This window comes from Schistocerca piceifrons, chromosome 1 (genome assembly GCF_021461385.2).
Source record: "Schistocerca piceifrons isolate TAMUIC-IGC-003096 chromosome 1, iqSchPice1.1, whole genome shotgun sequence".
Taxonomy (NCBI): domain Eukaryota; kingdom Metazoa; phylum Arthropoda; class Insecta; order Orthoptera; family Acrididae; genus Schistocerca; species Schistocerca piceifrons.
In genome coordinates this window covers 1,012,686,047-1,012,711,903 of record NC_060138.1, presented here as the reverse complement: position 1 = coordinate 1,012,711,903, position 25,857 = coordinate 1,012,686,047, and the positions used below count along the sequence as shown (strand labels likewise).

The 25,857-nt window shown below is 41.5% G+C and overlaps 1 protein-coding gene across 4 annotated transcripts in view; it reads right to left on the bottom strand.

Moving 5' to 3' along the window:
• The window catches only part of LOC124800364 (parathyroid hormone/parathyroid hormone-related peptide receptor-like), a 490,636-nt gene that overhangs the window by 198,321 nt on the left and 266,458 nt on the right, over positions 1–25,857 (bottom strand). For all 4 annotated transcript variants that reach the window (XM_047263018.1, XM_047263001.1, XM_047262994.1 and 1 more), the window contains exon 2: positions 9,699–9,777. In XM_047263018.1, the coding sequence (XP_047118974.1) occupies positions 9,699–9,716 (18 nt within the window). In that variant the 5' untranslated portion in view covers positions 9,717–9,777. The remainder of the gene's footprint in view (positions 1–9,698; positions 9,778–25,857) is intronic.

Below are 25,857 nucleotides of genomic sequence, written 5' to 3'. Positions count from 1 at the left end.
ACTACATTCCATTATCCTCGTTTTGCTTTTGTTGATTTTCATCTTATATCCTCCTTTCAAGACACTGTCCATTCCGTTCAACTGCTCTTCCAAGTCCTTTGCTGTCTCTGACAGAATTACAATGTCATCGGCGAACCTCAAAGTTTTTATTTCTTCTCCCTGGATTTTAATACCTGCTCCGAATTTTTCTTTTGTTTCCTTTACTGCTTGCTCAATATACAGATTGAATAACATCGGGGAGAGGCTACAACGCTGTATCACTCCCTTCCCAACAACTGCTTCCCTTTCATACCCCTCGACTCTTATAACTGCCATCTGGTTTCTGTTCAAATTGTAAATAGCCTTTCGCACCCTGTGTTTTACCCCTGCCAACTTCAGAATTTGAAAGAGAGTATTGCAGTCAACATTGTCAAAAGCTTTCTCCAAGTCTACAAATGCTAGAAACGTAGGTTTGCCTTCCCTTAATCTTTCTTCTAAGATAAGTCGTAGGGTCAGTATTGCCTCACTTGTTCCAACATTTCTACGGAATCCAAACTGGTCTTCCCCGAGGTCGGCTTCTAGCAGTTTTTCCATTCGTCTGTAAATAATTCGCGTTAGTATTTTGCAGCTGTGACTTATTAAACTGATAGATCGGTAATTTTCACATCTGTCAACACCTACTTTCTTTGGGATTGGAATTATTATATTCTTCTTGAAGTCTGAGGGTCTTTCGCCTGTCTCGTACATCTTGCTCACCAGATGGTAGAGTTTTGTCAGGACTGGCTCTCCCAAGGCCGTCAGTAGTTCTAATGGAATTTTGTCTACTCCAGGGGCCTTGTTTCGACTCAGGTCTTTCAGTGCTCTGTCAAACTCTTCACGCAGTATCGTATCTCCCATTTCATCAACATCGACCTTGTATAGACCCTCTATACACTCCTTCCACCTTTCTGCTTTCCCCTCTTTGCTTAGAACTGGGTTTCCAACTGAGCTCTTGATATTCATACAAGTGGCTCTCTTTTCTCCAAAGGTCTCTTTAATTTTCCTGTAGGCTGTACCTATCTTACCCCTAGTGAGATAAGCCTCTACATCCTTACATTTGTTCTCTAGCCATGCCTGCTTAGCCATTCTGCACTTCCAGTCGATCTCATTTTTGAGACGTTTTTATTCCTTTTTGCCTGCTTCACTTACTGCATTTTTATATTTTCTCCTTTCATCAATTAAATTCAGTATTTCTTCTGTTACCCAAGGATTTCTAATAGCCCTCGTCTTTTTACCTACTTGATCCTCTGCTGCCTTGACTACTTCATCCCTGAGAGCTACCCATTCGTCTTCTACTGTATTTCTTTCCCACATTCCTGTCAATTGTTCCCTTATGCTGTCCCTGAAACTCTGTACAACCTCTGGGTTAGTCAGTTTATTCAGTTTCCATCTCCTTAAGTTCCCACCTTTTCGCAATTTCTTCGGTTTTAATCAACAGTTTATAACCAATAGATTGTGGTCAGAGTCCACATCTGCCCCTGGAAATGTCCTACAATTTAAAACCTGGTTCCTAAATATCTGTCTTACCATTATATAACCTATCTGACACCTTTTAGTATCTCCAGGATTCTTCCATGCACACAACCTTCTATTATGATTCTTGAACCAAGTGTTAGCTATGATTAAGTTATGCTCTGTGCAAAATTCTACCAGACGGCTTCCTCTTTCATTTCGTGGCCCCAATCCATATTCACCTACTATGTTTCCTTCTCTCCCTTTTCCTACTGTCGAATTCCAGTCACCCATGACTATTAAATTTTCGTCTCCCCTCACTACCTAAATAATTTCTTTTATCTCATCATACTTTTCTTCAATTTCTTCGTCATCTGCAGAGCTAGTTGGCATATAAACTTGTACTACTGTAGTAGGCATGGGCTTCGTGTCTATCTTGGCCACTACAATGCGTTCAGTATGCTATTAGTAGTAGCTTACCCGGACTCCTATTTTTTTATTCATTATTAAAGCTACTCCTGCATTACCCCTATTTGATTTTGTATTTATAACCCTGTATTCTCCTGACCAGAAGACTTGTTCCTCCTGCCACCGAACTTCACTAATTCCCACTATATCTAACTTTAACCTATCCATTTCCCTTTTTAAATTTTCTAACCTACCTGCCCGATTAAGGGATCTGACATTCCACGCTCCGATCCGTAGAACGCCAGTTTTCTTTCTCCTGATAACGACGTCCTCTTGAGTAGTCCCCGCCAAGAGATCCGAATGGGGGACTATTTTACCTCTGGAATATTTTATCCAAGAAGACGCCATCATCATTTAACCATACAGTGAAGCTGCATGCCCTCGGGAAAAATTACGGCTGTAGTTTCCCCTTGCTTTCAGCCGTTCGCAGTACCAGCACAGCAAGGCCGTTTTGGTTAATGTTACAAGGCCAGATCAGTCAATCATCCAGACTGTTGCCCCTGCAACTACTGAAAAGGCTGCTGCCCCTCTTCAGGAACCACACGCTTGTCTGGCCTCTCAACAGATACCCCTCCGTTGCGGTTGCACCTACGGTACGGCTATCTGTATCGTTGAGGCACGCAAGCCTCCCCACCAACGGCAAGGTCCATGGTTCATGGGGGGAGAGATGATACTACTGTAAATATTGTCATTTTTGTCGTTTAATATGGATTCAGGTTGTTTTGTTTGGTGTTTGTATATTTGGAGAGTTTCAAGGATATCTATTTTTCTGGGTTTTGGTCGGATGTGTAGGATGCTGATACTTGTGTTGTTAACATGGAGCTTTGTTTCATGCAGGTGGGTGGCTATTGCTGTTGTATGGTATTTTTTGAAACGATCTGCCTGTCTGGCCTATGTAGAAGCAGTCACAGTCCAAACATTCAGTTTTGTACACACCTGTGTGATGAAGTGGGTTTCGTGTCCAATCTTGTTGTAAAGGATATGCTTATGCCTTTTCGTTTGAAGACATTGGCAGTTTAATATGAAATGTTACCTAGAAAGGGGACAGTATGGAAGATGTTACTTTCTTTCTTTTGTTTGTGCTGTGATTGCTTTGCCATTATTGAGTGTTTTAGGGTGTTCACTATGGAGCTGTTATAACCACTCGCAATAGCTGATTGTTTTATTATTTCAATTTCTTGATCACATTTGTCTTCAGAGAGTGGTAGTTGGATAGCTCTGTTGATCACGTACCGGAATGCTGCCATTTTGTGGTCTGTGGGGTGACAAGAGGAGTTGTGGGTTGTAGTGTGTGTTGTGGTACACTTCCGATAAATTTCAAATTGATGTCTGTTATTCTTTATTCTAATGGTAAGGTCTAAGAAATTTGTACTGTCATCTGTTTGGTGTTCAATTGTGAATTTTATGTTTTCATGGGAGTTGTTGAATTACTGGTTCAACTCACTGATGTCATCTTTAGTGCCTTTGATTAAAGTGATGGTATCATCTACATGTCTGTAGTAGTAGATGATATTTTTGAGGAGGTGGTGGTTGAAATTCAGGATTTTGTCTTCTAAGTTACTTATAAATATTTCTGCTAGCAATACAGAAAAATTTGAGCCCCTTTCCAGATCATCTGTTTGATTGTAGATTTTATTGTTAAATTTAAGATAGTTGTGTGAAAGTGTGAATTCAAGCAGGTCCATTAGTTCAGTAATGTGAGCTGAAGGGATTTTTTTGTCCTTTTGCAGGTTGGCATTGATTATCTGTAGTGGGTGATCTATTGGCACAGAGGAATAAAGGTTTTGTATGTCAACTGAGGTAAGTGTGGCTGCATCAGGTACTTTCATGTCTTTGACATGTTGTGTAAATTCTGTCGTGTTTTTAAGTGTTCTCTCGTTATTGAATGTGTATGCATCTTTGAGAATTCTGAAGAGCATTTTTTTGAGTTTGAATGTTGGGCTGTTCGTACAGTTCACTACAGGTCTGATGGGGGTCCCATTTTTGTGGATCTTTGGTTGTGATCTAAGGCAAGGTGCTTGTGGGCTCATTGTTAAAACGTTTCTTGCTTCTTGGATGGTGAGCAGAAAGTTGATGTTGTTTGAAAAGTGTTTGATCTCTTTTTGTGTTCTGGCTGTTGGATCTTTATGTATCTCTATTATGTTGTTGGTTTGGAAGAAGTCTAAAGTTTTTTCTACGTATGTTGCACTGTTCATTACAACAATTGTGTTACTCTTGTCAGCGTTTACAATTATTGCATTATTCATGTTCAATTTAGTGTTAATGGTACGTGTAAGGGCTTCTTCTTTTTTCTTGTAGGCTGGGAATGGTTTTGCAATTTCCTTTTCAATGATTTCGTTAATTTTGTGACAGGCTGCTGTTCTGTCATTTTTCTTCTTAAAGACGACGGTTGAGATCTGTGTGACATTAGTGATGAGCTTTTCTTGGTTCTTTAGGTCCAGTGGAGCTTGAAAGTTGTGTTTTAAACCTTTTGCAGAGTAGTGCCTCTTCTTCCGCAGTGAATATTATGTTCGCGTTGTTGAGGAAAGATGTGTAGAATGTGTGTTTGCTTCGGCTGTTTTGGTTCAATTTGGGAGGTAACTGTTGCTTTATACAATTGGCTAGTTTTTTTCTTCTGAGTAGCTTTTGCTTACTGTACGATGAACTCGGTGTACTTTCTGACTTTTTCCGTTATGAAGCAACTGTCCCAACTGTAATTCTGCATTATAAAGTTATCTATTGAACATTTGTTTTTTAATATAAAGTTCTTTCAGTTCGTATTTCACCCAGAGCTTTCCTGCTTTTTCTTTGCAGTTGCGTTTGTTTTGATGTCAATCTGGACATAATTCGGTATGATGTTAATTTTGAGACCTATTGAAGTGAATATGCTGCGTTGTCATTGCGAGCTTTTCTGCACTCTTTTTGCACTCGAAAATAACCTCGATTGCCTGACTGGGAAGATTAACTTTAAAGCCAACATTTTAGGTTCCGCCCTTTTTATTGCTCATGAAAACCACACATTGCATGTTGTACCACTATACAGCGAGACTTTCAGAGGCGATGGTTCCGATAGCTCTACACATCGGTACCTCTAATACCCAGTAGCACGTCCTCTTCCATTGATGCATGTCTTTATTCGTCGTGGCATACACAAGTTCATCAAGGCACTCTTGGTCCAGATTGTCCCACTCCTCAACGGCGATTCGGCGTAGAACCCTCAGAGTGGTTGGCGGGTCACGTCGTCCATAAACAGCCCTTTTCAGTCTATCCCAGGCATGTTCGATACGGTTCATGTGTGGAGAACATGCTGGCCACTCTAATCGAGCGATGTCGCTACCCTGAAGTAAGTCATTCAGAAGATGGGGGCGCAAATTGTCGTCCATGAAGGCAAATGCCTCGCCAATATGCTGCCGATATGGTTACACTATCGGTCGGAGGATCACATTGACGTATCATACAGCCGTTACGGCGCCTTCCATGACCACCAGCGGCGTACGTCGGCCCCACACACTGCCACCACAAAATGCCAGCAGGGAACCTCCACCTTGCTACACTCGCTGGACAGTGTGTGTAAGGCTTTCAGCCTGACCGGGTTGCCTCCAAACACATCTCTGACGATTGTCTGGTTGAAGGCATATGCAACACTCACTGGTGAAGAGAATGTGACCCTGAGCGGTCCATTTGACATGTTGGTGGGGCCGTCTGTACTGTGGCGCATGGTGTCGTGGTTGCAAAGATGGACCTCGCCATGGAAGTCGGGGGTGAAGTTGCGCATCATTCAGCCTATTACGCACAGTTTGAGACGTCACATGACGTCCTGTGGCTGCACGAAAAGCATTATTCAACATGATGGCGTTGCCATCAGGGTTTCTCCGAGCCATAATCCGTAGGTAGCTGTCAACCACTGCAGTAGTAGCCCTTGGGCGGCCTGAGCGAGGCATGTCGTCGACAGTTCCAGTCTCTCTGTATCTCCTCCATGTCCGAACAACATCACTCCAAGACACCTGGACACTTCTCTTGTTGAGAGCCCTTCCTAGCACCAAGTAACAATGCGTACACGATCAAACTGCGGTGTTGACCGTCTAGGCACTGTTGAACCACAGACAACACGAGCCGTGTACCTCAGTCCTGGTAAAATGACTGGAACTGATCGGCTGTCGGACCTCCTTCATCTAATAGGCACTGCTCATGCATGATTGTTTACGTCTTTGGGCGGGTTTAGTGACATATCGGAACAGTCAAACGGACTGTGTCTGTGATACAATATCCACAGTCAACGTATATCTTCAGGAGTTATGGGAACAGGGGAAATGCAAAACTTTTTTTGATGTGTGTAAGACAATAAGAGTCTGGCGCAGTTGTTAGATCGGTTACTACTGCTACAATGACAGGTTATCAAGATTTAAGAGATGTAATACCGCAGCCACTTTCGCCAGGTCGTCGCAAGCGGCCGTGGAGGAGGAAGGAACCGGACTCCCTGGGGAGAGCTCCCGGGTGCAGTCATTCCGCAAGGACACAGCGGGAAGCTGGGCCGACGTCCTCGCCTCGCTCGAAGAGGGACACGGTGCGAAGGGCCTGTCTGGCAACGAGAAGGGTGCCGAGAACTGATGGACGTCTGTAGCCATGAGGACGGAACGCCAAGAATGCACACGCAAAAGCATCTGAGTTCTTCTGGCCTTGCGGCATTCATTCTACCTACCTTAGAAAACAGAGATGTGCCGACAATTCCAGCGGCCCACGGGCACAGGGGGCAGCGAGAAGAAAGCGTGGGGAATCGGCGCAGGGAGGCGTGTGGAAGAGGCCAGCATTCTTAAGAAGATGTTTTCCTCAACAGTGAGGACGTTCTTTGTAAATGACGGACGCCAGCAGATTTTGAGACGGATCCCAACATGAGTCTGTCCAGGGCTCACGCAGAGAGAGCGGTTATAAAGAAGTGTTGTGTAGCTGCTCTCTCAATAGCCTCAGAATGCAGCGAAACATCTTAAAAATGTGAAATCATGAGAAAGATGCCAATTCACGAGGCACACGCCAGCCCACGCCTGATAGAAAATTTCCACCCTGCACGGAGAGGCGTGGCAATGAAGCGGCTATCTGTCATTGGGCTACATTGGAAATTTCGTCCGCCAATGACAACGCAGAAAGGAATAATTTTTCGAAGAGGAGCTGAGAGATGGATGAGAAGCGAAAAGGGGGAGTCGTGGAGACACCGCGAAAGGGAGAGGAAATGGGCGCTCTTCCACCTATCGCCAACATCCGCCTTCCGATGCCGTGATAGCACAGTTTGCGCCACGCAACCGACAACGGGCAGACAACGCAGAGATCATACCTGGCAGCCGCCGCAAAGCCGCGATTGCAGATGAGGACAGCCAAGCCGTGCAGCACAGCTCCGACGCGACACGCCGCGCCGACTGCCGCCGACAGCAGTACACGACGAACATTAACAAGAATGGTGAGATGATTCGTTCCCTCCTCCTTCCCCTTAATGACTGAGTTGTGTCCGCGCCCGATCAAATGGGCCCTGAGATTTATAATTTTGTTTTGTTTTGTGTAAAAAGCACGAAAATAAATACATTTCTTTCATGTTTCGAACATACAAGCAATCTTTTATTTTCATACAGGAACCCCTCAGTTTTGTACCCTTTGTGTTTAATTTCTCGAATTCACTACAGTTTTGGCGCCCGACATGGGGCAACCGGTATCTGATGTCACAAAATAATTTCCCGAGTTGATCACAACAGTAAGTTTGAACGTGGTATTATAATTGGCACATGAGGGATGGGACACAGCGTCTACGAGGTAGCGATGAAGTGGGGAATTTCCCGTACGACTATTTGACGAGTGTTCCGCAAATATCAGGAATCCGGTAAGACATCAAATCTCCGACATCGCAGCGGAAGGAAAGAGATCCTGCAAGAACGGGACAAACACCGACGTGACAGAAATACATTTCCGTAAATTGCTACAGATTTCAATGCTGGGCCACCAACAAGTGTCAGCGTGCGAACCATTCAAGGAAACATCATCGATATGGGCTTTCGGAGCCGAAGGCCCACTCGTGTACCCTTGATGACTGCACGACGCAAAGCTTTATGCCTCGCCTCGGCCCATCAAAACCGACATTGGACTGTTGATGACTGAAACATGGTGCCTGGTCGGACAAGTCTCGTTTCAAATTGTATCGAGGCCATCAACAAGTGTCAGCGTGCGAACCATTCAACGAACTTTCGGAGCCGAAGGCCCACTCGTGTACCCTTGATGATTGCACGACGCAAAGCATTATGCCTCGCCTGGGCCCATCAACACAGATATTGGACTGTTGACGAGTGGAAACACGTTGCCTGATCGGACATGTCTCGTTTCAAATCGTATCGAGCGGATGGACGTGTGCGGGTATGGAGGCAATCTCATGAATCCACGGACACTGCCATTGCAGCAGCGCACTGTTCAAGCTGGTGAAGGCTCTGTAATGGAGTAATATGGGACCCCTGATACGTCTAGATACGATTATGATAGCTGACAGGTACGTAAGCATCGTGTCTCACACCTGCATCCATTCATGTCCATTGCGCATTCCGACGCACTTGGGCAATTCCAGCTGCACAATGCGACACCGAACACGTCCAGTATTGCTACAGAGTGGCTCCAGCAACACTTTTCTGCGTATAAACCCTTTCGCTCGCAAACAAACTCTCCAGACATAAACATTATTGAGCACTTCTGGGATGCCTTGCAACGTGCTGTTCAGAAGAGATCTCCACCTCCTCGTACTCTTACGGATTTATGGACAGCCCTGCAGGATTCATAATGTCAGTTCCCTCCAGCATTGCTTCAGTCATTAGTCGAGTCCATGCCACGTCGTGTTATGGCACTTCCGTGTTCTTGCAAGGACCCACACGATATTAGGCAAGTGTACCAGTTTCTTTGGCTTTTCAGTGTATAAAGTAAAAAAAAGGCGAATGAGGATAATTTGTGGCCTTAAAAAATGGAATCCTGTAAACCTCATTTTAATGAGCTTGGCGATGTAATTATTCCATGTTTGCTCCTTCTTGAAACCATTTTATTCACTGGGAACTACCTCGTGAAAATTGATGAAAAATGCAGAACAGGGCTGTGCACAATTATGGAACCAGATAAATGTCAATATCTATCAAATGTTTTCCAGAACATTATCCTACATCAAAAGTATAATACATTGTGATGTCAAATTACACAATAATACAACATATGAAATAATATTGTTCCAGAACTAGTATTTAAGGGAAAAAAACTAAAGGTATTCGTAATGAAGCACTGTTTTTATTCAGTACAAGAATTTCTAAATTAGGAAAAAATAGTAATTTTTCTTTCATTTATATCAATCAACACAACTCTGAGTCCAAGAATGATTATATGCGTTTTCATTTTGGGTTTATATTGAATGATACGTTATTCTGACGTGTCCAATAGTACTCGTACAAGTTGAACTGTATGCCAAAGCTGGATCAATAAATATACAGTACAATGTAAATACTTCAATTATGGGAGTGGTTCAAATAACGATAAAATGTTAAATAGTGACAAATGAGTTTCTCCCAGCATATACAATGTTCATATTAACTGACGGGAACGCAGCCAGGTGACGTGGGTCGTTACGCGGTTGTCGACTACACCATTCGGCTGTATTCCCGTAAGTTATTTGAAAAGTTACGTTAATGAATGGTCAATTACTTACAACAACCCTTAGATCTACGATCCTAAATGTCAGTACACAATACGGAAATTATTATGAGTTGTTGACTTACCTGGTGTATTCGATGCATTTGTTTTGCTGCATTCAATTTCCTTTATCATTAAAATTTCCTTCTGCTTTTCCATGTCTCGCTGAAAAAAAGATAAAGAATTTTGCTTCACATTTAGGTAGACAGTTTCAATATACCTGGTTGTCCTTGAAATTAGGAGTATAATAGGCAGTTCAAAACAGTGGACAATGGTCTACAGTATTTGGCTGTTTCATGATGTGACATTATTTAGTCTTGACTGAAGACCATTAACTGTTTTGTTCTGAAGGTAATAACCACAGCAAGCCCCGAAAAGATGTGCACCAATTACACAATAATGCGGAGGTGCAGAATGATTTTGAAAATTAAGTACACTTATTATGAAATGGAGAGGTACTAGGTTCCATGAACTCAATGTTCAAACCTTGACTGTTGTTGAAGAGACTGCACAGTCTTTACTTTTCCTGCTCAGCCAGTCCATATTCTTGCATCGTAGTCGAAGACACAAGTTATAATTGTTTAACACAAAGAGCCAGTTAAAAGTTTTGGTCACCAACTGCCGTCACATTAAGAATTTTTATAGCCTCTTGGCAGGTTTTCTGGAAATCTATGAAACTTTTTTATGAGGTGATACCTCATTTTCTTTAAGTGTCTTTAAAACAGCATACAATGACTGTGGTGTCACTGTGCAACAGGGTGAGGGGCAGGTGAAGAAGGGGGGAGGGGGAGAGTGAAATAGACGCATCTCATCGGCACGTCTCAGCCCTCAGTGTCCTTAAAGAAGATATATATTTAAAAACAAGTGGCAGTAGCCACAGTGGATTGACCGGGAGTATGAAGGCAAGAGGAGGATGATGTAAACTTCATGGATGAAATAATATTCCTATTTGGGTGGGATCTTGTGGCAGATATTGGCATGGTGGAATGTCACTGCAATACAAGTACAGATTGAGAGGATCCATTAATTCACACTTCGAATTCTATTAATCTCATCATGAAGGAAAGTCTTCAGGATACATCAGGTTATGCATTAACAGGCAACAACAACCACAGCTGGCTACTTCTGTAAGATGCATAAACAACAAATTAAAACTAGTGCTAATCTACCTACTCTAATAATTCTGATAACTACGTACAGATTACTTGTGTATTACGAGAAAATTGCCACAGCAAACTCCTGATCATACAGGTTAATATGAATCAAAGACTACATGGTTAAACGAAAAATCTGTATACTCCAAAATATAAGAAAATGACATTTACAAAATTTTAGTACTTTCAACATTGTAGCCCAGTCAGCAATCACGATAACCTAATATACAAGAAACTATCAGCCTCCATTGCGGTAATTGCCGCAATCAAGTCTGACAGTTTCTTGTATTTTATATTTACAAAACATGCAAAATGTCATATTTAAAGCCGGCCGGTGTGGCCATGCGGTTAAAGGCGCTTCAGTCTGGAACCGCGTGACCGCTAAGGTCGCAGGTTCGAATCCTGCCTCGGGTATGGATGTGTGTGATGTCCTTAGGTTAGTTAGGTTTAATTAGTTCTAAGTTCTAGGCGACTGATGACCTTAGAAGTTAAGTCGCAAAGTGCTCAGAGCCATTTGAACCATCATATTTAAAAGGCTACTGCAATATTTACACATTACTCACTGGGTCTGACAGCTTGTTTACAAAACTAAAACACACAGTGTTCGCTATTATTTGTGTTTAGCTCACTCTCAGAAAAAAACTGTCAATGTTTTTCTGTTTTTCATTCATACCTCCCAGACAGCCAAAACACGGGTTTAGTCAAACAAATTTCTTCCACCTTACTCTAATGACAGATCAACGCATTTCAATGTCTTGAAGTACATGATAACACATGAGTCATATGCAGCATAATGAATTTTAAAAGAAAATATTGATTCAAATGTTATCAGAAGATTTGAGACGTATTTTTCTCCCTTTTCGTTAAATCTCCGAATCAACCATGGGTAATACGCTAACCAGATAATTGTACGTAAATAATTGGTAACTTGCTGCACTTTGTAAAATGCACCGCTAAATGACTAATGTGGTTCTTTCACTTTGCTTTTGAAGATTTGGGGTTTTCAAATTTCATGCCTGACGCTCACTAGCAACCAGGTATAAACTTGTGTACCAGAGTACTAAAAAGTTCATTCTGAACCCTAAAGATGACTGCATAGTCTATTATATTTATTTCTAGTATTGTGGTTGTGAACTGCAGAGTTCATCCTCAATTCATTCTTATTATTAACCATAAATACAGTGAAAAAGTAAGGTATTAGCATATAATGGAAGTTTACGAAGATTTTCAAAGATGTTCAGTTGTCTTCTTTATACAATATTCTTACTTGATGCATCTGTAGAAGAAGTACGTTTTTCACAAAAACATTGAGTGAATATGCTAGCACTCTTGTCTGCAAGTCAACAATATGAGAAGGCTTCTAAGCGCAAAGCAGATATAACTGAGATTTTTTGTTAACTTATCGACATGCTCGTGTCACGTCAATTTACTGTCCACCTGGGTGCCCAGTAACTTCATGCTTGAAGCTTCATCAATCTTACGACCATTGATCTCTACTTCTAGTACCTGTAAGTTAATATGATTTGTTTGGAATTGTAAAAAATGAGTTTTTTTATGCGATTAAAAGTGGAGCTGTTGGCTGTGAACCAGCTGTAAGACCATTCACTTACACTCTCGGCGGTGTCTATTATGGGTGTGTTTGAATCCTTTATCAATGTGTTCATGTCGTAATCAGACATTACAGCTTTGGATGAGTTCCACAGTATCCCAAGTAAATCATTTAGAACACGAACAGGAATGGGCGACATTGAACCTTATAACACAACCATATTAATGTGTCCCCCTCTGAATATACTCTTATTCCGGTTGCATCATCATTAGCTGCTGTGATCCTCGCTCTTTTTATGGCGTAAATGTGAATAGCACCATGTATTGCTACATTGTGGATATGTTTTCACAAAAATCTTAAAATAAAATCAGGAAGAATAGACTAATGGCGATATGAAGCTCATGTGAGGAAACAGCGTATATGCGTCAGCAATCAACGTCTGCGTTCAAAAGGGGGTCTGCCCAAAGCTTTTCTACTTCTAGTGATTGAAAACTGAGAATCAGAGAGTGCGGGTGTTGCGTGTATTTCACCTCTGATCATCCGCCTTTGCTCTTCCACACCGACTTCATGTCTTCTCTGGTCGTCCATGAGTCCTGTCTCGGTACGAATTTAAAGTTGCACAGAAGGATGTACGTCAACTTTCAGTTAAAGTGGTCGCCGTTTTCTATAAACATTCAATACTGTCCACGTTTATAGTAAGAAAAGCCTCAGAAGTACACATTATGAAATAAAATCCTGTTCGCCGGCAGCTGTAGATGCTATTTCGTCAACAGCCAGGAAACATCGCGGAAGAGAATTATGTATTTATAGACCCGTACAGCGCTGCGACATTACTTACTCACTTCCTCAGAGATAACACGGAAACAGCAATGGCAGAGCTGCTCCCCTAGACTGCGAAGAACGTGTCACAAGTTTTGGAAATGAAATACTGTTCACAATGAAGCAGAAGTGTAAGACTACAACTGCAAAGATTGAGGATAGAACTGCAGTTGTTACCAGGACATTTCCGTTATTTAACAAACTTTCGTCCATGGGAATGACTCTTGTATGTGAATCTACATCTACATCTAAATTTGTACTCCGCAAGCCACCCAGCGGTGTGTGGCGGAAGGCACTTTACGTGCCACTGTCATTACCTCCCTTTCCTGTTCCAGTCGCGTATGGTTCGCGGGAAAAACGACTGCCGGAAAGCCACCGTGCGCGCTCGTATCTCTCTAATTTTACATTCGTGATCTCCTCGGGAGGTATAAGTAGAGGGAAGCAATATATTCGATACCTCATCCAGAAACGCACCCTCTCGAAACGTGAACAGCAAAGCTATACCGCGATGCAGAGCGCCTCTCTTGCAGAGTCTGCCACTTGAGTTTGTTAAACATCTCCGTAACGCTATCACGCTTACCAAATAACCCTGTGACGAAACGCGCCGCTCCTCTTTGGATCTTCTCTATCTCCTCTGTCAAACGGACACTGGTACGGATCCCACACTGATGGGCAATACCCAAGTATAGGTCGAACGAGTGTTTTGCAAGCCACCTCCTTTGCTGATGGACTACATTTTCTAAGAACTCTACCAATGAATCTCAACTTGGCACCCGCGATACAAACAACTAATTTTATATGATCATTCCACTTCAAATCGTTCCGTACGCATACTCCCAGATATTTTACAGAAGTAACTGCTACCAGTGTTCCAGTGTTCCGCCATCATATAATTATACAATAAAGGATCCTTCTTTCTGTGTATTCGCAATACATTACATTTGTCTATGTTAAGGGTCAGTTGCCACTCCGTGCACCAAGTGCCTATCCGCTGCAGATCTTCTTGCATTTCGCTGCAATTTTCTACTATTGCAACTTCTCTGTATACTACAGCATTATCCGCGAAAAGCCGCATGGAACTTCCGACACTATCTACTACGACACTTACATATATAGTGAAAAGCAATGGTCCCATAACACTCCCCTGTGGCACACCAGAGGTTACTTTAACGTCTGTAGACATCTCTCCATTGAGAGCAGCATGCTGTGTTCTGTTTGCTAAAAACTCTTCAATCCAGCCACACAGCTGGTCTGATATTCCGTAGGCTCTTACTTTGTTTATCAGGCGACAGTGCGGAACTGTATCTAACGCCATCCGGAAGTCAGGGAAAATGGCATCTATCTGGGAGCCTGTACCTAATATTTTCTGGGTCTCATGAACAAATAAAGCGAGTTGGGTCTCACACGATCGCTGTTTCCTGAATCCATGTTGATTCCTACAGAGTAGATTCTGGGTTTCCAGAAATGACATGATACGCGAGCAAAAAACATGTTCTAAAATTCTGCAACAGATCGATGATATAGGCCTATAGTTTTGCGCATCTGCTCGACGACCCTTCTTGAAAACTGGAACCACCTACGCTCTTTTACAATCATTTGGAACCTTCCGTTCCTCTAGAGACTTGCGGTACACGGCTATTAGAAAGGGGGGGGGGGCAAGTTCTTTCGCGTACTCTGTGTACAATCGAATTGGTATCCCGTCAGGTCCAGTGGACTTTCCTCTGTTGAGTGATTTCAGTTGCTTTTCTATTCCTTGGACACTTATTTCGATGTCAGCCATTTTTTCGTTCTTGCGAGGATTTAGAGAAGGAACTGCAGTGCGGTCTTCCTCTGTGAAACAGCTTTGGAAAAAGGTGTTTAGTATTTCAGCTTTACGCGTGTCATCCTCTGTTTCAATGCCATTATCATCCCAGAGTGTCTGGATATGCTGTTTCGATCCACTTACTGATTTAACGTAAGACCAGAACTTTCTAGGATTTTCTGTCAAGTCGGTACATAGAATAAATAGAAGAAATGCTACATCGAATTGCTCGAATTGTGGCTTAAACAGCTGATCTCATCATACCTGTAAAGTTGAGGACCTTCTCATGTAGCAGGAAAAATGCATGTTTCCATTGTACTGCGTATAAATGTTTAGTGGTATGGTTTCAGTATTGACTTTTTTCCATTTGCTAAGGCCTGAATTAAATTAGACTGTACCATCGATCAGTCTCCGCCACTCGACACATAGAAGGTATTGAAAATGAAAAGATTGCGTATATTTTTTATTGTAATACGGTATTTCGAGAAACAGATATTCTTCCTATTGTTTCATGGTATGAGCGTGAGGCGTTACAGCAGGACCAGTCTTCCTGCCCTTACGCAGCCATCCTTCCTGGTCTACGGTGGCGTAAAGCGACGGCCGTTTTCCAAAGAAGAAACCCTCCCCCTGCCCCACCTCCGAAGCGAATCGCCCAACCCTAAATTTATAATGAAGAGAAATGAATTTAACAGTTTTTAATTGTAATGAATTAAAGTATGTCTCGAGTTCTTGTCTTGATTTAGCTGCGAGAAGTTGAAATCTGTTTATATATGTTATTTCTGTCTGAGACGTGTATCTATTACCGCAGTGCAATTAATAATTGCTGCCAAAAAATTATTAAAAATCGAACGTTCATAATTTTGAAGATTTTTCTGGAAGTGTGCTTGAAGATGAATTTTACGAGTGACTGATTTGGAAAGCAAATTTTATTTACGTCAAGTGAAGTCTTTTTGGAGTTGAAGTTTCGTTTATCTCGCGTCTCATTTGCCACGAGACAGGAAGATCTCTGGATTATTGAGCTGACGCTATTGAGATTTTATGGACTTCATTTCACGGAAGTTCGAAAGAAAGTGATTATTCGGAGAGGCTAAAGAAGTTTATATCCCTTGCGGAGTGAAGGTATATGAAGTTAGCTCTGAAATAGGTATACAAATTACAGTTTATAATAAACAGACAGAAACACTATTAAGTGACAGAAGCAAAACTTGCCAGCAACCATACTGGTATCGCTGGAAACAATAAATGTACTAAATGCATTATTAATGTGGAAAGCCACACAGTCGTGAAAGAACTCCGGTTAATAATAGTTTGAAGCCAAGCATACACTAAGACTGACAGTGACGAATAATTGACATTATGTTTCATACATTAATTAGATAGTTTTTCAAATCTAAATACTGACAGACCAGAGATAATTTACGGCGTCAACTGCGCATAAAGTTAATATCTGTGAATTACTATATCAACAAACTACACAATAGCGTGATAAGGCGATTTTCACATCTCAGACATTACAACTGATGTTACTAAAAAAAGGCCCTTGGCAATCGACCATAAAGATAAAACGTATAGACTGATTAAATATTATCTTTGGAACCATACACTGGTGTGCGTCTGTGGTACGAATTACTCATTGCCGGGTAGGGTACCCGCGTGGGCTAGGACGCCTTGTCACGGTTCTCGTGGCTCCCCCCGTGAGGTTCCAGTCCTCCCTCGGGCATGGGTGTGTGTGTTGTCCTTAGCGTAAGCTAATTTAAGTTAGATTAAGTAGTGTGTACGGAGTTTTGCTATTTGGGGAGCAAAATAACTGATGATGGTCGAAGTTGAGAGGATATAAAATGTAGACTGGCAATGGCAAGGAAATCGTTTCTGAAGAAGAGAAATTTGTTAACATCCAGTATTGATTTAAGTGTCAGGAAGTCGTTTCTGAAAGTATTTGTATGGAGTGTAGCCATGTATGGAAGTGAAACATGGACGATAAATAGTTTAGACAAGAAGAGAATAGAAGCTTTCGAAATGTGGTGCTACAGAAGAATGCTGAAGATTGTATGGGTAGATCACATAACTAATGAGGAGGTATTGAATAGGATTGGGGAGAAGAGAAATTTGCGGCACAACTTCACTAGAAGAAGGGATTTTTTGGTAGGACATGTACTGAGGCATCAAGGGATCACCAATGTAGTATTGGAGGGCAGAGTGGAGGGTAAAAATTGTAGAGGGAGACCAAGAGATGAATTCACCAAGCAGATTCAGAAGGATGTAGGTTGCAGTAGGTACTGGAAGATGAGGAAGCTTGCACAGGGTAGAGTAGCATGGAGGGCTGCATCAAACAAGTCTCAGGACTGAAGAGCACAACAACAACAAGTAGTGTGTAAGCCTAGGGGCCGATGACCTCAGCAATTTGGTCTCATAGTACCTTACCTCAAAACTGAAAAAAATACTCATTACTGCAGCAGCATCTCGTAACTGACAGGTAGCACATTCCGTCTCAGCGTAAGTAGACGAACGGATCACTGTAGGTTGCGTCAGGGATCGCGTGTTGGTCATACACAACACTCTTCGTGGGCGAATCAATGAAGCAACACCTCAATTGTTGATGCTGGAATGCTTGCTCGTACATGGACACAACTCGAATATTGTCTTGATCTACGAATTGTAATTTTCTGATTAACTACAGCTAATATTTACATCGAGCACTCTAGTTATTGGCAGAGACAGTTAACGTTACAGAAAGACAGTGATGATATATCGCCCATCATATGTTTTGGACAACTTTAAGCCTTTTTCTTGTTCCTCTGTATATCTTCGCTCGTCAACCATGGAGCAAACCGGATGAATTAGAAACCATTACTCGACTGACTCACTTAATATTACTGTCGTACTGAATGTAATAGTATATTTTCAGGATAAGTGCCACAGATGTAACATGATATGTTCAAAAGCACTCATTCATTTTTTATTCATGCAAAGATGTTCTTTAAAGTATGTTACGTAGCACAGTGTATCCTCACTGAGGCAGACTACATCTGTTAAGAAAGCACGCCTTTCAGCAACGGTATTATTTCTTATATAGTGTTCGAGAGGAACTGCAGTCAGTTTCTACACGAAGTCCCCTACATGGGACGAAAATTGAAATATTAGAAGTTAAGCTTAAATATGTAGATAACATTATCATAAATTTTTATTTTCTCCTTTGTACACGGCAAGCTACAGAGCGACAAGTGGGGCACACTATGAAATCCCATCATAACAGGAAAATACTTAGAGAGCTGATAAACATTTTACAACAAAACCACGATGCTCCATCTGTCAGTCATAGTTTCGAAGTTACGATTTTTTAAGATGATAGCCGGATTTAATGGATACACGGTACTTTTGCCGATAACACTAGTGCCTTACTATATAGATGTGAATGCACATATTCGGAAAACACGTTGCCATCTACATATCCATAGGTTTACTGAAGGGGCGTTAAACACTAACCTTCCTTCCTAATTTTCCGTTCGAACTTCCATAAGCGTCTTATACGGTCATCACGTTATGAGTACTCATCCACAAATGTGGCAGGATCGATGAAAGTGCGCTTGAGTGCACATTGAATAGGTTATCGGGCTTCAAATCTCTTGACCAGCAAGTAGTTCCGGGACAGTAGCGTGACAGTCTATACAGGGTGTTAACAAAAAGTGTCGAGTACTTTGAGAGGTGGTAGTACTTACTGAAACAAGAAAAATAAATACGTTTTTTCAGGAGGTATTCAACGTGGCCCTCATTCATGACAATGCACCCCTCTGCCCTCCGAAGTAAGAAACGACGAACGCTTTGAAATATACTCGGTTGTTGTTGTACCTGCCGGCACACTTTGAAGACGCGACCCTGTAGTGCTCGCATATCATTCATTGGCATTGCGCAGACCAACTGACCGATTCCCTCACGTGTTCTCATAACCAAAAGTTTAGGGAACTGAGGTCTTGACTGTGTGTTGTGTGATGTCCTTAGGTTAGTTAGGTTTAAAAAGTTCTAAGTTCTAGGGGAGTGATGACCATAGATGTTACGTCCCATAGTGCTCAGAGCCATTTTTGACTGAGGTCTGGGAAACGAGCAGGCCAAGGTGTGGGGGCCTACCGACCAACCCAGGACTCCTGAAATGCTTGTGTCAGATGTTTGCGCACATTGTGACGAAGGTGTGCTGTTGCGTCATCATCATGTGTAAACTACATTTGCATTCGCTGCTGTAATGGCACAGCCTCCAGCAGTGTAGACAATACATTAACGAGAAAGTCCAGATAATGTGCCCCTGGTAAACTTTGTGGTAGCACGTAGGGATTTGCTAATCTATCGCCAAGTACGCCTGCCCATATGTTCATTGAGCATTGGTGTTGATGCCCTCTTTCCAGAGTTGATTGGGGTTTTACATCTGCCCATGTAGGCTGTTCATGGAAATTCACAACACCATCTCCTGTGAATCCTGCCTCATCGGTAAATAAAATATTGGATGTGAACAGTGGATCTGTGGGACACTTCTGTAACAACCGCCGTCTGCCATGATGATCCTGTGGCCTTAGGGTTTGAACGTGCTGTAGATGATATGGGTATAGCAACAGTTCATGAAATACCCCCGAATACCCCACCCCCCAGAAAAGAGAGTGAGATTCGCATTCGGCTGCCGCTAATCGCCACATTCTGATCCCAGGGGTTTCTTCCACCAAATGTAAGACACGCCCCCCCCCTACCCCCCACCCCCTTTCCCCGCATGTCAGGCATGAGGACTGTATGGAGCCTTCCACTGTCAGTCTTCCAAGGAGCAATGGAAAAGTCTGCCGAACAGATTATCAGAGGGCACTCTACGCTATGGGTATTTTTCAGCATAGGGGGCATGGGCTCAGAGTCATTTGCTAAACCGTAGCAGAATATCATATCTGCCATTTCACATGTCGAATAGTAGGCTTCCATTGCTAACAAGTGGTGAAAGGGAGAAAATGTAAATGTAAATGTACTACGCCATTTGTAGATTAGATTAGATTAATACTTGTTCCATAGATCATGAATACGATACTTCGTAATGATGTGGAACGTGTCATGATCATCCTGTGGCCTTTGTACAAGATATTACATTACACAAAATATTGCATGACACTAATGTTTAAGTTAGTTTTTTCTTTTCCCCCTCCCTTAATTTATATCTAAAAATTCAGCCAATGGGTAGAAGGAGTTGTCATCTAGAAATTCTTTTAATTTATTTTTAAATGTTGGTTGACTATCTGTCAGGCTTTTGATGCTGTTTGGTAGGTGACCAAAGACTTTTGTGGCAGCATAATTTACCCCTTTCTGTGCCAAAGTCAGATTTAACCCTGCATAGTGAAGATCATCCTTTCTCCTGGTGTTATAGCTACGCACACTGCTATTACTTTTGAACTGGGATGGATTATTAACAACAAATTTCGTAAGTGAATATATATACTGTGAGGTTACTGTGAGGATCCCTAGATCCTTAAATAGATGTCTGCAGGATGACCGTGGGTGGGCTCCAGCAATTATTCTGATTACACGTTTTTGAGCAATGAATACTTTTCTACTCAACGATGAATTACCCCAGAATATGATGCCATACGAAAGCAGTGAATGAAAGTAGGCATAGTAAGCTAATTTACTGAGATTCTTATCACCAAAATTTGCAATAACCCCAACAGCATACGTAGCTGAACTCAGACGTTTCAGCAGACCATCAATGTGTTGCCTTCAGTTTAACCTCTCATCAATGGACACACCTAAAAATTTTGAAAATTCTACCTTAGCTACAGACTTCTGTTCAAAGTCTATATTTATTACTGGAGTTGTGCCATTTACTGTACGGAACTGTGTATACTGTGTTTTATCAAAATTTAAAGAGAGTCCGTTTGCTGAGAACCACTTAATAATTTTGTGGAAAACATCATTCACAATTACATCACTTAGTTATTGGTTTTTGGATGTTATCACTATACTTGTATCATCAGCAAAAAGAACTAACTTTGCATCTTCATCAATGTGGAATGGTAAGTCATTAATGTATATCAAGAACAGTAAAGGACCTAAGACCAAACCCTGTGGGACCCCATACTTGATAGCCCCCCCAGTTTGAGGAATCAGCTGTTATTTTAACATTACATGAACCACTTATTTCAACTTTCTGCATTCTTCCAGTTAAGTATGAATTAAACCATGTGTGCACTGCCCCCCTCAAACCATAATGATTTAGCTTACCTAAAAGAATTCCATGATTTACACAATCAAAGGCCTTTGAGAGATCACAAAAAATACCGATGGGTGATGCTCGGTTATTCAGAGCATTTAATATTTGATCAGTGAAAGCGTATATAGCATTTTCTGTTGAAAAGCCTTTCTGAAAACCAAACTGACATTTTGTTAGTACTTTATTTTTACAAATATGGGAGGCTACTCTTGAATACATTACTTTCTCAAAAATTTTTGATAGAGCTGTCAAAAGAGAGACTGGGCTGTAGTTGTTGACATCCGACGTATCCCCCTTTTTATGCAATGGTTTTACAATGGCATATTTCAGTCTATCGGGGAAAACACCCTGCTCCAAAGAGCTATTACATATGTGGCTGAGAATCCTACTTATCTGTGGGTAACAAGCTTCAAGTACCTTGCTGGAAATGCCATCAATTCCGTAAGAGCTTTTACTTTTCAGTGAGTTTATTATTTTACTGATTTCAGAGGGAGAGGTTGGTGGAATCACAGTTGTTTCAAACTGCACAGGTATGACCTCTTCTATTAGTAGCCTTGCCTCCTCTAGTGAAGATCTAGATCCTATTTCTCCACAACATTTAAAAAATGATTATTGAACATATTTTCAATTTCTGATTGTTTGTTAGTACACTTGTCATTCAGTTTTATGGCACTAAAGTCTTCCTGTGCTCTTGGCTGCCCTGTTTCCCTTTCAATAATATTCCAAATTGCTTTAATTTTATTATCAGAGTTTCTGATCTCAGACATGATACACATGCTTCTGGACTTTTTAATAACTTTTCTTAGTACCGCACAATAGTTTTTATAATATTGAACAATTTCGGGGTCAGTACTCCCTCTTGCTGTTAGATACAGTTCTCTTTCACGGTTGCAAGATATTCTTATTCCTTTAGTTAGCCAAGGTTTTTTTATATGTTTTCTTGGAATTATGTTTAACTATTTTCTTGGGAAAACAATTTTCAAATACCCTTAAAAATATATCGTGAAATAAGTTATATTTCATGTTTACATTGGGTTCCATATACACTTCATCCCAGTCTAGCTGCTTTAGGCTTTTCCTAAAGTTTGCAATATTTATATTGTTAATTAAATGCACTGCTTTGAAATTCTGATTTGATATACTGCATGGAGGAGCTATGTCATGTACTGTAACTAGCTGTGCACCATGATCTGAAAGACCATTCTCAACAGGATAAGCATTTATGTCCTTAAACTTATCTTGGTCTATAAAAAAGTTATCTATCAATGTCCTGCTGTTCTTTGTTATCCGAGTGGGAAAATCAATGACGGAGCTCAAATTGAAAGAACTGAGTAATACTACAAGGTCATTCTTCTTATTACACTCTTTCAGGGAATCAACACTGAAATCCCCACAAATGACAATTTGATTCCCCCTGTCTGACAGATAGCACAACAAAGCATCCAAGTTTTCTAGAAATAGCTGGAAATTCCCTGAGGGGGACCTATACACTGTTACAATTATGAAAGTGCCATCATTTAGTTTTAGTTCAGTGGCACATACTTCCATATGTTGCTCTACACAAAATTTTTTAGTTTCTAAATTTTTTACACTGTGGAAGCTTATGACATATATGGCAACTCCTCCTCTCATCATATTATCTCTACTTACATGTGCAGCTAATTTGTACCCACTGATGCTAACCTTTTGCATATCAGTGACAATGTGATGCTCAGACAGGCATAGTACATCTATTACATTCTCAGTTTCTATATCTTCTAAACAAAGCAGAAGCTCATCAATTTTATTCTTCAATCCCCCAATATTTTGATGAAATATACTAACATTATTTTTCACTTTACTTTCGTGAGTATCTTGAACTTTTTTAACATCTTTAGTACTTGCCTGGCTGAGTTTCCCACTGGACACCGATCTTACACTAAAAAAGAGTTTCCACCATGAGATATAGTTCCTACCCCCTTTAAATTTCCTGCTATCAGCCCAGCCAGTTTACCCTTCCCTTTCTTGTTGAGGTGCAGGCCATGTCTATTATAGTACCACCTACAGAGTGAATCAACAGGAACCACACCAATGTGTGAGCCTGCACCAGATCCAAGTAGCCATTCCAACTCCAAATTAACTCTCCTGACAGAAGAGCTCAAACGAGGCTGGTCGTGGCGCTCCCGAACCGACACAAACCCAACACTGGTATCACTCGATGCTGATGCAATCTTTGCCAGGTCACACTCTATGCTGTACCCCGGATCTCTGTCAATATTGTTGCCCGGCCCACCCACAATAACCACGGTGTCTTCCTTAGTAAAGCCTCCACATAGTGAATCTAAATCCTCTGTAACCTACCCCAGTCCAGCACTAGGTTTGAAAAAACTTGTGACCTGGTATTCTGACCCTAATTCATCCTGCAGAAGTTGGCCCACACCCCTAGCAACAAGACTTTCTTTCTCTTTGCAGACTTCCCTACCTTCTTATTCAATTTGCTGCTGAAAGCTTGTTGAGCCCTGTCTACATCTACTTCTGTGAGAGGCTCATCAGTTTCTGACTGAGGCAACAGGTCAAACCTATTTTGTACATTAATTACAAAGCTGTCAGAAGAATTTCTTGGCCTGTTCCTTATGCCTGTTGACACTTCCCACCCCTGTTTACCCTTCTCCCCCCTTAACCTGCCCAGTTCTCGCCTAGCCTCATCTAACTCAGCCTGAAGGGCAGCAATTTTCCCCTCCTGTTCCACAATCTTTCTATCTCTACTGCATAGCCTACAGAACCACTGATGAGTCTCGCTCATTTTCCCAATTCCCACGCCACTACAATCGCCCCAATAAAAAAAATTACTACATCCATCACACCAGACCCCAGAGCTAACGATTCTACGGCACGTCAGGTACTTTACACTCATGGTACAAATCGATTTTAGCGACAGAAAGACAAGTTACCGGAAAACAATGAAAATTCGTGTACGAAAAATTAGGCCTACTCGTGACAATGTAAACAATGGTTCAGAAGTTTATTACTGGAAATTACTTAAGATATGACGATACTCTACAGATATAAAGGGGCAGCAAACGTATTTAGCTCACTAAACTATCAGTAAATGCAAACGTACAAACAGTGCAGTAACAGTAAACATTTAAGTGACTCTGCCTTTGGAAGAAGGTAAAAAACCATGATAGGTACACAGGGTTGACAGTACTGTACAATATGGAACCCAAACACAACTAAAACTAACGTAGCCTACAACACGATTTGAATCACAACTGACTGCAGACCACCTAATGGTAGGCAGAGTCCTATGAGTAAAACATTATAATACCTTGCCGACACATTTGACGGAGCGCCGATGCGACAACTGCGCTAATATCCGCAACTAAGCGTCGCGCAGCCCTTCCTATAAACACGTGTTTATCACGGAAAGTATACGTTTCCAGACCCATGTTTACTGGAATTATTTTTCTTGCTTCGATGAATATTATCTCCTCTACAAGTTTTTGACACTTTATTTTGAACAACCTGTATATTCTCTGTTCACTTTTTATTTAGCGTCAAGCTCCCTAAATTAGATTTGGCGAATCCACAGGTGTACCGGCGCACAACCAACGGCAGTTTTCAGTCTTTGAGTGATTATTACCCATTACGACATCAGATATCAATTAATATCAGGTTCGAATCCTGCCTCGGGAATGGGTGTGTGTGATCTCCTTAGGTCGGTTAGGTTTAAGTAGTTCTAAGTCTAGGGGACTGATGACGTCATATGTTAAGTCCCATAGTGTTTAGAGCCATTCGAACCAATTTGACTAACATCAGGTAACAACGTCCAATCTCGAAGATAACTGGCGCTTACGATCGCTGCTGAGTAAACTTAAAGCAAACCTGATTTGCATCCTCATAGTGGTGCAAATCTTATGCGAGTGGCACGAAATCTGAATAGACATCGTCTTTCAGGTATAGATACACGCCTACCAACTTTCGTTTATCTCGGACAATTCCTTACTGATTTGGGATGTTTTTTATCCGTCTGTAGTCTTGTCTGGCATTTATTAATGAAATCAAAATCTACATTGTCAAGTGGCCACATAATTTTCATCCTCTGCGTCTTCAGTAACTCGATTTTTTTCCATTAGTGTAAATATATTATCTGTTATTTCAGCATGTTAAGTGTTTCTCATTTTCCATCGCACTTTTCAGAAACAAAGCAATTCCTTGCTGCAAATCGGGCACTCTATGCAAAATACTACCACGTCATAGCCGTCTATTTCGGTGTGGAACAAGAGCACATCGAATTTTGCTTCAGTTTCTTTGCACAATTCTTTGAGAACTCTTGTGTTCGTTGCAATGTCGCGTATAGGGTTTACGGTATTCACTATATGAGTGAGTTCAATGAACATATCAGGTGGAATATTTTCACTGACCGAGCGTAACGATAATACTGCCGTGGCAGAATGTTGTATTTGGAGTAACTTCTTTCGCCAATACGTGGATTCAGAGAGAATGCCAAGCATGGAAGGTGCTCTGTCTGTGCTTACACGTACCAACTTTGACCAACGTCTCTAATTTTCCTCAACAAATGTCTTCGCTGATCGAAAAACATATTCGCTGCTGTAATAATGTCCCATGATTACAGGAACAAGAAGTATTCCTCTTTCAGGCCGCCATCTTTTATGTATCGAACACAGACAAGCAGCCGGAAGTAAGATACAAC